We start from the raw sequence: 10,387 nt of genomic DNA on the forward strand, positions 1-10,387 counted from the left end.
CATGCATCTTGTGTGTAGTGATCCAATATCGTTACCATAGCCTTCCCCTTTAACAGTTATTACGAGCCCTGGCTCAGCCTTACGGCCCGTCTACACTACAGGCATCGAAAAATGCTTTCAACGCTTCGCCCATTCACTTGAAAGGGGTGACGTAGAAGATTTTTAATCTTCGCCGAACTGCATTGTGGGGAGCATGGCATGGCTTTGCAAGCATCACGAGCATCTATCGGCATCAAAAGTTGAACAATGTTCAACTTTTGAGGCTCGATGCTTGGCATCAGCAAATCAAATCCAGTTTATGCAAATCCCGCCAGTGCAAGCGCAGCCAATCAAACCGCGTGCAAGCTGGGAGAGCCAGACCGCAGTTCATTTCCTCATATTCCAAACGAGATATTACGGTAGCAAATCACCCGGTTCTTTACGACCAGAACTATTTACCGGGATGCAAACCGGAGGAACCAGGCATGGAGGGAGGTGGCAGAGACAGTGGGTGAAACTGGTAGGTTTTCTCCTGTTTGGGGATTTTATATCCAGTTTACTTCGTTTTAACATTGCTATTGCTTTGTATGTCGGGGGCAGGAGATTCATGTGATTGGTTGTTGGTCGCGTTGCTCGCAAAAAATCGCCAAGCTTCAGACACGCCCAGCTTCAAGATTTCTTGATGCCTGTAGTGTAGACGGGCCGTTACAGTATCGACTTAGTGAGAGGGTTTTGAAAGCCTCTAGAAAGGAGGCTTTTTTTAATTCAGATATATAAATTGTTAAATAGATCATTTTAACTGTTGTTCATTTTAAATCATAACTCAATATTATTTGTTTATCTTTTGTGGTGCGGCATTAATGCCACGCCAATTGATAGAAGACTTTAAGGAATTGATTTAAGGAATTAGGAAATCTTCCATGGGAGCGATTTATTAAGGCGGCGTTTACACAAGAACGAAACGGGTTGTATCTGCTACTTTTCTTTTTTGCATAGCCCGTTCGTTCACACGAGGCCGTAGCGGAACCACGGAAACTGAACCCGCAAACGATAACGGGTCCCAAGGTGGATAGGTCTGCGGACGGAAACGCTCTGGGGGGCCAAACGGCTCTGTGTGTACGCCCTATACGATCATTTCCTGATAACGATGAAGCCATACCTCTGCTGCTCACTGCTGTAACATGGTCAGTAGCTACTGACCATGCTACAGATGTTAGTGCAAAATCTACAGCTCCTCTACCACAACCATCAGCAACAAGTGGACGTGGAGAATTACATGTTGCTAAATCCATCGTGGGGCATAAACAGAAGGGCAACCATGGCAACCATGCTCGGGGGTCTTCTTCGCCACTAACAGGCCCGGCATATGTAAAACAGCATCTCCAGTGGTCTCGTGTGAACGGACACGTTAAATAAGCCGAATGCGTGTGAACGGAAGACTTTTTTGATAACGAATTCGGTCCGTTTGCGTTTCCGTTTAAACGGGGTCTAAGAGGGGACACGAGGAGCATCATTTTGCTAAAAGAGAAGCTACCTATGCCATCTAGAGGTGTAAACCAGATTACACCAGTACTTGTCACATCACCACTTTGTTGTAGACTCACCAGCAGTACCAACACCCAGGCCGCTTAAAGACACCAGATTTGGGTCCGCTGGGGCCATCCCCCTGTCAATCACGGTCCAAGACTCTGAAACACACACAGATCACAGATGCTCTAAAAAAGGTAATAATCAACACAATTAACTTTGACTTAATCGTCAGTGGATCACTGGGATCTGTATAACTAAGTAAATATGACGAAATCTGTTTGTCAGCCTTGTTTCCATGACCATGACCAGACTGTGATTCAAGGTTAAACTCTGAAAAGCATAAAAAGGAAAATTAAAAAAAAGACATTTTTGTCCTAAGAATAATACTAAATTAGCTGCCAAAATCACACTGCCCCACTGTGTATTCAGCAGGTACTTGGAAGATTATGATTTGCCCAGTGGTCTTTGAATTAATTAGGCAATATATCAGTATTGGGACACAAGAGTACTTCTTGTGTTAGACTTCTAATATGGTATAAGGGTTGTCTTTTCGTGGTTCCAGGCTGTATTATAGAGAAGTGATGTGATTTTCTCCTACATGAACATAATATCCACGTTACTAATCATTATTTATCAATAAAATAAAGCTGTAAATCATTTATAAAAAGGAAAAATAGTCAAACCTGCAATATGTTGCAATATCAACAGAGGCATTTGGTAAAAGATATTGTAATATTTGATTAACTTCATATCCCCAAGATCCCTAGCTGAGCAGCCTTGAGGTCAGATTTACTGTTGTGTCCAATGCCAAAAATGAACTTTAAACTTTATAATCTTTAAGTCTATTATTTTATAATGCTATCAAATGTAGTTGCAACAGTTTTATGGATACCTGATCCATTTATTAAGGTAACTTTAGCATCAATAGCCGTCCTGCTTATCAATCAGCGAGTCTATTACTATGACACTGCAGTCAATGTAAAGGTTATTGGATAGTTCAAGGTTTTTGGAATGCAATAAAGCTTTACACACAATTAAGCTTCACCAACAGCGCAATTAAATGTTCAAATATTTGTGTTACCATCAAGCTCTGCTCTCCACACTGATGCTGGCTCTGTAGTGGTTGTCCAGGGGCGGGCCTTCGGCGAGACGGTGGGAGCAGGAACCTTCACAGCCATGTCCGTCACAGCAGCCACCGCCTCACTGTTAACTAACACCAAGACAGAAAGTCGATACTCAGCCAGAATAAACACAGATCAGGTTGGCGACACATCTAATATGGGAGTCCTCATTTTTTGGTCAACTAAAGCATTTTAATAGAGAGATCAATGCTTGGGGTGTCTTTTCTGGTAATAGATGAATACTTTTCAGGTGACATTTACCTGCAGGCACAACAGCCTCAACCTTCTCTACTTTCACTTTGGCAGATTCTCCTGAAAATAAAGAAACAAAAAGGGGTCAACATGCTGTATGCCAAGAACAACATCCATGAAAGCCTGTTAATGGAGGCAACATAGACAAACACTTCAGCTGAAGCACTTCAGGGGAAATGCATTCTGGGAGTCAATTTAATTCCCCATAAAGCCTGTATTTATAGACCATCCTTTCAACAAGAGACCAATCAGATGCAACAACAGCCTATACAGAACAAAAGACAAAAACATCTCTCTCTCTAGGTTCCACTTTAGGCTGTTTGTCAGAGAGAATCCTGGAGGTTTTATTTGAATTTATTCAAGAACAATATAATTAACATACTTCTTTCTTCTTACAAATCCTAAAACTCTACCCCAAAATGAAAGATACATGGATTTCAGAGTTATGCATTTTATCAGCCACCTTTTGTCTTCTTCTGGCTGGCAGGCGGGGGAGCAGCGGAGGCCTTTGGCTGCTCTTGGGGAGCGCTCACAGGTGTGTGTCCTCCTCCAGGACTGTTGGAGCCATCACTGGAGCCCTTATCCTTCTTGCGTTGCTCACGCTTCTCCTTGTTGCTGACCTTGGTCTCCCATGTGCCTGAAAAGAAACATTGTGAACACAGTGGAATTAGTTGCAAAGTACTGAAAGTTTTCATTTTGGGATTAGTGAGAAAGTTTGGAATGGATTAGGCAGGATACCGGATCAGACATATCTTAATGGGAACGTAAGGTCACATTCTACAATAATAGGTTGAGTATAAAACACTTTCTTATGTTTTGTTACAAAGGCCTTGTTCAAATTAAACAAAATAGTTAAGAAGTAAGTAATTCCCTATTTGGTGCAATGGCTTTGTAACTGAAAAATAGTGGTTTACTAAGCATCAACATAAACAAAGAAAGGCCTCATATACATCCTAACAATTCACCTTCTTCTGGTTCTTTGCGAGCTGCAGTCACAGTCTTTGTCTCCTTCACAGCCTGTTTGGCCTTCTTCTTAGACTTCTTTAACTAGAAGAGAAAGAGATCAAATAATAAAGACAACATTAAAGAATGTCTAAGAGAGAGTTTAAAGAAACAGGTTAAGAGATACAGTTGATACTTGATTACACATATGATTTCATCTCCAAGAACGGCAACTGGGCAAGGGGCCCCATGCTGGCTGAACAGGGCCGTCAATCAAATCAGCACGCTCAAGCCATGTCTATAAATACTGTAGGTGAAACTACACACACTGTCCAAGAAGCCCTTAATATGTTACATGTGCTATTTGGTTAACACCATTTCCAGCTCTAGTGAATGCACGATCACATCCTTAGATTGAGCACATGTATGACCACATTACGTGTCACTTTAGGCCTTACACAGAGGATGGCATTGAAAGAAAGGCTGCCCTTTTGCTGTCCTAAGCCAGGAGACATCCACAAGGATTTTGTTGCATCTGCAGGTTAACAACTGTAACATTACACTGGTAGCGGGTCTGGTTGAAGCATTGCAGGGTGACAGGGGTTTTCTTAACTGATTTACAGAGATGAGTAACCGAGAAATAATGATGTGCTAACATTTATATAAACAAAACCTTGGTGCACCATCACACTAAACGGATCAATATGTTCAAGTCACATCAATATAATGAGTGTGTGTGTGTGTGGCCATTCTTCTTTGTTATAGCAAATTACCTCTGCAGCCTTCTCAGCCTTGGATTCTGGTGGGGGCGTCTGGTGATGTGGCACTATCTCTTCAGATTCTATGGCTTCTTCCTGTGGTTCAGCAACAGCTCTCCCATTAGGCTGGGATTTCTGGAATAAAGAAACATTAAGAGGGCCATGAAAATGTCAGCTATATTCTATTCACAAAACCCATATGTAACAACTCCCAAGGCTAGCATATACTGGACGGACATTAGCCTGAAGCTAGCTAGGGTTTTGACATGCTAACTAGGGTTTTGACATGAGTTTCAACTGTCACTGTGGCCGTATCGGGTGCCGACTGATTTAATTTATGCTACGTGCCTTTTCCGTCTTCTTCTTCTTTTTCTTCTGTTCCTCGGATTTGACAGGTTTACTCTCATCGCGTTTCAATTCAAACCCGTCGTCCAGAGGCCTTACATCGGGTCGTTTCTTGAAGAGAGACCGGCAGGTTGAGGCCCACAGAGCGACCAGGAGCAGTAGCCCGCTACATGCCGCTAAGAGGATCACCCATGGCGGAATCAGCTCAGGCTTCAGCCCCAAATCCACGCCGAGCTCGGATCGCAGCAGTCCCAGACCTTTGGACAACAGTTCATTCAGACGAGTTGTAAGCAGCTTGACCTGCTGAGAGGCCTCGTCCTGCCACTGCTCCATTTGTATTGTGTTTCAAACAAACCGATTAGTCACGCTTTACTCGCCGCTATTAGCTAAGCTAGCCTGCAGTGCTAGCTAAAAATAACAGAACGACTTCGACATAATGAAAGACAAAACATGCATCCCTTCCTCCACTAGCAACATCGGCCCAAAGCCATACAACCTGCTAGCTGCAAGCTAAATCGCTTTACGGCTGTGGTGACACAAGTTAACTAACATAATATAATATGCTCCGTTAGCTGACCACCACTATGTGCCGTGAGGATTCACCTCATATGGCTCCGTTTTGACTGGAGGAGAAACGGTGCCTTCACTGTCGCTGGTAATTTGGAAGTTCCAGGTTGTAAATAGCAACCACCAATTCTAGCATTTCTTCCGAAACGATAATTTAAGTAAAAATAATGTTTTTGTGTGAAATACATTGAAGACAAGATTGTTAGGATGTGTTTTTCAAACACAAAAGGATTACACCAACTATTTATAATTGTTTTATCTTTGTTTTCTCTTATCCCAACCTAATTAACTAGATACATAAAATTCCGTTTATTACAAAATCTCTTGAAGGCAACACAAAGATGTGACAGCTCCACTTAAATGGGCGGGGCTAAGATTTCTCCCATCAGGATTGGCCTAAACTATGGGTCAAACTCCCATTACAAAAAATATCAAATGCTGTGGCAAACTGTATTACAATCATTCTGTATATCTACTACTGGCATTTTCCTCCACACAAAACTTATTTATTAAAACCTTACTTTGTAAGGTGTGTCTCTTATATTGTTTCATTTATCACAATGCAGATACCCCAAAACGTGGTGCAGAACAGCAGACAAACATGATAATTAAAATACTATTTATACTACTATAGCTGTTACCCAATGGCCTATGAAGGGATGGGGTAAAGAAAGATGTGATTGCTCTATCTGGTATGTAGCAGGTCTCAAATGTGTCACAGATGAGCAGCTTCCACTCACAATAATTTAAGATGATGATGCTACCACTATTAAAAGGACTTATAAAAAAACAAAACAAATCGGACAACTTATTTGCATCCAAGTTTATTTTTGAAATTCCCTACTCCCCCTGTACAAGAAAAAAAAGGACTTTCCACAAAGGCAGCAGTGAACTGTCAGTGATAGTACTTTTCTAGGGAAGGAAAAAAAACGTATAATCACAGTGTGTCTTCTTTTAAATACTTCTACTGCTGTCATCTTTGGCTGGGTTTCGGCAGACAGCTTTCTGTCAAACCACATTCCTGGGAAGCAAAAGTTTAAGCCAATAGATCAGGGCTGTGGGCTTTAAGTTTTACAGTGCCAATGCAGGAATGTTCTGGACTGTATACCTCTTCTTCATTAAACACAAAGAAAAAAAAACAATAAAAATTGAAATAAAAATAACAAGCCGTTTGTGTTCACAACACAAACGAATATTACCGCCTGGGGAGATAGCGACAGTATGTCGATTTTCATAAAATTGTATAGACAAAAAATAAATCTACAAAAATGGAGCTAGGTAAATATTACACAACAGTAAACAGGTTTTTTTTTTTTTTTTTTTTTTAAACTCTTCTCTGTTCAACCTCTACACAAAACCAAAGTTCTTGGTCTTAACGGCTAGCAGGAGTTTCTGTTTGAGTATCTGTTTAGAAGAATAGAGTGGCACGTAGAGACGTGAGATGCAGGTGTTGGCTGTCGGGAGGTGCAGGTCATCTGGAGGCCGGATGGTGATGGAGGGCATCGGCTGGAAGCCCTCCTCACTGGCCGGCAGAGACGGGCTGGAGGTCCAGAAGTACACCTGGGGAAGAGGGCGAAACACATTCACATGTCACATTCAAAGCTTTTGTAATGTTCTACCGTTTGTGTACTCGGACAAGTGAAAAGCAAGACAGCCTTTGAACAACATCATAATATTGAAAAACATAAACAAATCTTTGGTGTTCACTATTGCTCGTTAAGAATCTCTGATAATTAAAAATAAAAAACAAATGTCCCGCCACTAAGTGTTGTCTTTGAAACCAAACAGAATCCCAACCATGCACAATCCCAGGCTCCATCACAAGCACACTACTACCTATTTAAAAAAGGGGAATTATCCCCCTTCTTTTTTAGCACTTAAACATTGTAACATTGTACATATACAATGTTTAGGATACTGACGGAAAATAAGAGAAACACAAAACAAGCAGAGGAAGGAGAGGATTTAAATAATAACTGACATTTCACTGACCAACACCCAACTGCTCCTTAGTTGTTCTTTATTTTACCAATTTTATGCACAGCAAAAATAGTTGCAGTCAATATGAGCTGTAGTGTGGGTCATGTGTGAAGCCATTGTGCAATAACATGTCAGTCCAAGATTTACCACAGCATTTGGGAGCTAATGGAGCTTGCCCGTTGAAATTCAATCTTAATAATGTCAATTTGTGTAACAAAAGAACAGTTTTTGAAAATGCTAAGCACTGAACTGCTGACAGCCCCGGCGAGTCTCTTTGTTTTGAAGAACAAGTATCATGATTGGAAGAGACTTACCAGATCTTGCCTCTCAGTCATGCTCATCTTCTCCACTATGGACCAAAACCAGCGTTTAAACTGCAGCAGTTTGTCTGCATTTTCCCCTGTTGGATGAAGTAAAACACTTTGCTTACTTTGTCACAGCGGAAATAGACAACCATAAATATATTTTCTTTTCTGAATGAATGAATGCAAGGAACAGAGATAAGATCGAGGTGTAAACAGAGCAGAGGAGATCCAGACAGAGCAGCATACCAGACTCATCATTGAAGGAGGTGAAGCTAATGAGCATCTGGACGTTGACTTCTCCACAGCCGTTGACCAGCAGCCTGAAATCCTCAGCTGTCAGGTCCTCCAGGGCGTTCTTAGGAAGCACATCCAGCAAACCCTTCCTCATCGCCTACCAAAAACAGACACTTAATTACAGGCGTCTATATGCATTTTGGTGTAAAAACATTTGTTCCAATATACTGAGAATTTGAGAACATTTTTGTTCAAAGCCAAATAAGAGAAAGTCAGAATTTTTTTTAAGTGTTGTACTTACGTGGAGAGGCTGCTCAGCCACCACCAGCATTCTGTGCTCAGCATACTTCCTTACGTACTCGTACACGTTGAGAGGAGTTACCGGCATGTTGACCCCGCCAGACAAAAGCTCCACCTGAACCAGGAGTAATGAGGCATTCATAAAAACATTATGCCACAAACATATTTCACTATTTATATGATGCTTTTGAAAAATTAACCGCAAGCTCTACATTCACGAAATCAGTGTCCTGTGATGCCAATAATGCATAGCTGAAAGGTGGACTTTCTTCACAGATTTAATTCATTTGGTGGTAAAATCTACAATTGGGGACATAATGACAGTGTAGTCCTTTACCTGTCCTGCCCCTTCCTCTTTGCAGAGGTCGATGGCGAAGGCGAGGTCCATGGCAGCAAACACCGCCTCTGCTTCTCCAGCCTGAGAGTGGCGGATGAGCTGCCGCAGGCTCTCATACATGACCGGGTCAAAGAATGCAAAGTCATGCCAGTTCACCTACAAAAACAAGTGATTTTAGCAATTTCATTCTGAAAAGCTCCAACATCATGTAGTAGCTTAGTTATAGAACACATTCTCTTACCTTCCTTCCAAGCAGCACTTTGATGACATGTCTGTTCAATGTGATTGGACAGAGTTCATTCTGAAGCAGACATAAGCCCAGTATTCTGTGGAGACAATACAATGCGTTTAATAGGTTTCCCTATTTCTATAAAGACTGTTACTTCCAACATAGTTCTCTTATTTTCTCTGATTTTGATCAAACTGGAACAAATATAATTCCTTTCAAGTGTGACAAAAAAATGTGGACATTTCCTTACCTTCCAATGTTGCGGAAGCAGTTCAGCCTGGCCTCTGTGTTCTTGCCGGGCCTGGGGGAGTAGAAGCCTCTCTTTCCGGGCTGGTAGAAGAGAGGAGCGTTGTCGTCCCCATCGTCCGGGTCGTCCAGCTCCATGTCCACCACACTGCGGGTCGAACCATGGCGTTTACGGTTCTCCTGCTGCTGCTGCTGCTGTTGTTGTTGTTGTTGTTGTTGTTGTTGCTGCTGCTGCTGCTGCTGCTGCTGTTGCTGCTGCTGCTGCTGCTGCTGCTGCTGCTGCTGCTGCTGCTGCTACCACACAGAACGGAGGATGATGTTTAAATGATATGTATGATACAGTTGCTTTAATGTTGCTTTATGTCCACGAGTTAGTATGCAAAAACAACCCTCATTATAACAAACGAGAGTGGAAAGTTGTGTTTACTTGTGCTTTCTCTGGAGCTTCCAATAGACCAAGGTCCAATATACTGTCGGCACCATTTTCCCTAAAAGAGATAGAATTATGGTTAGTTTATAAAACTTAGAGATACAATTCTGTGACAACTTTATTCTGATTTAATTCACAGTCCACCCAAACTGTCACACACAATGAGAGCAGGATGCTATGGTGAACAGATGGTTACCTTCCATGTGCGATGAGAAGCTCCATGGCCTCCTCCACCCTGGCTCGGAGAGAGTCCTCACTGGCCAGCAGCAGCAGCAGCTGGGCAGGGGACAGCTCCAGCAGCATGCCTGTGATCTTACTGGCAAACGCCTGAGGGAACAACACACAGCGGCTTTCTCAGTATGCTGGACAGATTCAGATTGGTAGTAGAGATGTCCCGATCCGATCACGTGATCGGGGATCGGAGCCGATCACGTGATTTTCAAAAGATCGGAATCAGGAGAGAAAAAAATCGGGGATCGGGATTTCTTTTCTTTTTTTAATAAAATATTTTTATTATTTGATTTAATGTTACAAAACAAAAAGGACCATGTTCGCGTCTTAAAGTCATCCTGAGGCCTTAGTTTTGGTTTAAAATTAAACAACATCATGTATGTGTTGCTTCTTTTGGGCTTGTTTTCAGACCTGGTTGCTTATTTCTCTCAAATCTGGCAACAGAGTGGGCAGGGCGCAGTGTCTAATAGTAGCAGTAAGCTAACGAGAGGCTACGTTCAGCTGGTGACTCGGGAGTCGGGACAGAGAAAATGTCAGGAGTTTGGAAGTACTATACAATTGAAAGTGAAGGCAGTGTAACAGCCAGATGCAATGTTTGCAA

General features: G+C 42.1%; 2 protein-coding genes across 2 annotated transcripts; both read right to left on the reverse strand.

Annotated features, from left to right (window-relative positions):
• Positions 1-1,377: 1,377 nt before the first annotated feature.
• Positions 1,378-5,550, reverse strand: LOC104947282 (protein LYRIC-like). Its single transcript, XM_010773261.1, has 7 exons — positions 4,931-5,550; positions 4,598-4,717; positions 3,848-3,929; positions 3,346-3,519; positions 2,892-2,942; positions 2,591-2,719; positions 1,378-1,667 (listed from the first exon to the last, which is right to left on the reverse strand). Exons 1-7 carry the CDS (start codon positions 5,258-5,260, stop codon positions 1,561-1,563), a joined length of 993 nt encoding a protein of 330 aa, XP_010771563.1. The 5' UTR covers positions 5,261-5,550; the 3' UTR covers positions 1,378-1,560.
• Positions 5,551-6,300: 750 nt separating this feature from the next.
• Positions 6,301-9,903, reverse strand: LOC104947283 (E3 ubiquitin-protein ligase UBR5-like). Its single transcript, XM_010773262.1, has 9 exons — positions 9,752-9,903; positions 9,553-9,613; positions 9,130-9,410; positions 8,892-8,976; positions 8,651-8,806; positions 8,315-8,428; positions 8,026-8,170; positions 7,789-7,874; positions 6,301-7,054 (listed from the first exon to the last, which is right to left on the reverse strand). Exons 1-9 carry the CDS (start codon positions 9,856-9,858, stop codon positions 6,842-6,844), a joined length of 1,248 nt encoding a protein of 415 aa, XP_010771564.1. The 5' UTR covers positions 9,859-9,903; the 3' UTR covers positions 6,301-6,841.
• Between the last annotated feature and the right edge of the window lie 484 nt (positions 9,904-10,387).

The sequence above is a fragment of the Notothenia coriiceps genome, unplaced genomic scaffold (assembly GCF_000735185.1).
Source record: "Notothenia coriiceps isolate Sejong01 unplaced genomic scaffold, NC01 NC01_scaffold00012240, whole genome shotgun sequence".
NCBI classification, from domain to species: domain Eukaryota; kingdom Metazoa; phylum Chordata; class Actinopteri; order Perciformes; family Nototheniidae; genus Notothenia; species Notothenia coriiceps.

Excerpts from the sequence above, each read along its gene's own strand:
- LOC104947282 (XM_010773261.1), bottom strand. The coding sequence starts at position 5,260 with ATGGAGCAGTGGCAGGACGAGGCCTCTCAGCAGGTCAAGCTGCTTACA. Across the intron at positions 4,718-4,930 it reads AGAAGAAGAAGACGGAAAAG|AAATCCCAGCCTAATGGGAG; the intron begins GCACGTAGCATA and ends TCTTTATTCCAG. Across the intron at positions 3,930-4,597 it reads AGGCTGAGAAGGCTGCAGAG|TTAAAGAAGTCTAAGAAGAA; the intron begins GTAATTTGCTAT and ends TTTCTCTTCTAG.
- LOC104947283 (XM_010773262.1), bottom strand. The coding sequence starts at position 9,858 with ATGCTGCTGGAGCTGTCCCCTGCCCAGCTGCTGCTGCTGCTGGCCAGT. Across the intron at positions 9,614-9,751 it reads CTTCTCATCGCACATGGAAG|GGAAAATGGTGCCGACAGTA; the intron begins GTAACCATCTGT and ends TATCTCTTTTAG. Across the intron at positions 8,807-8,891 it reads AAGTGCTGCTTGGAAGGAAG|GTGAACTGGCATGACTTTGC; the intron begins GTAAGAGAATGT and ends TTGTTTTTGTAG.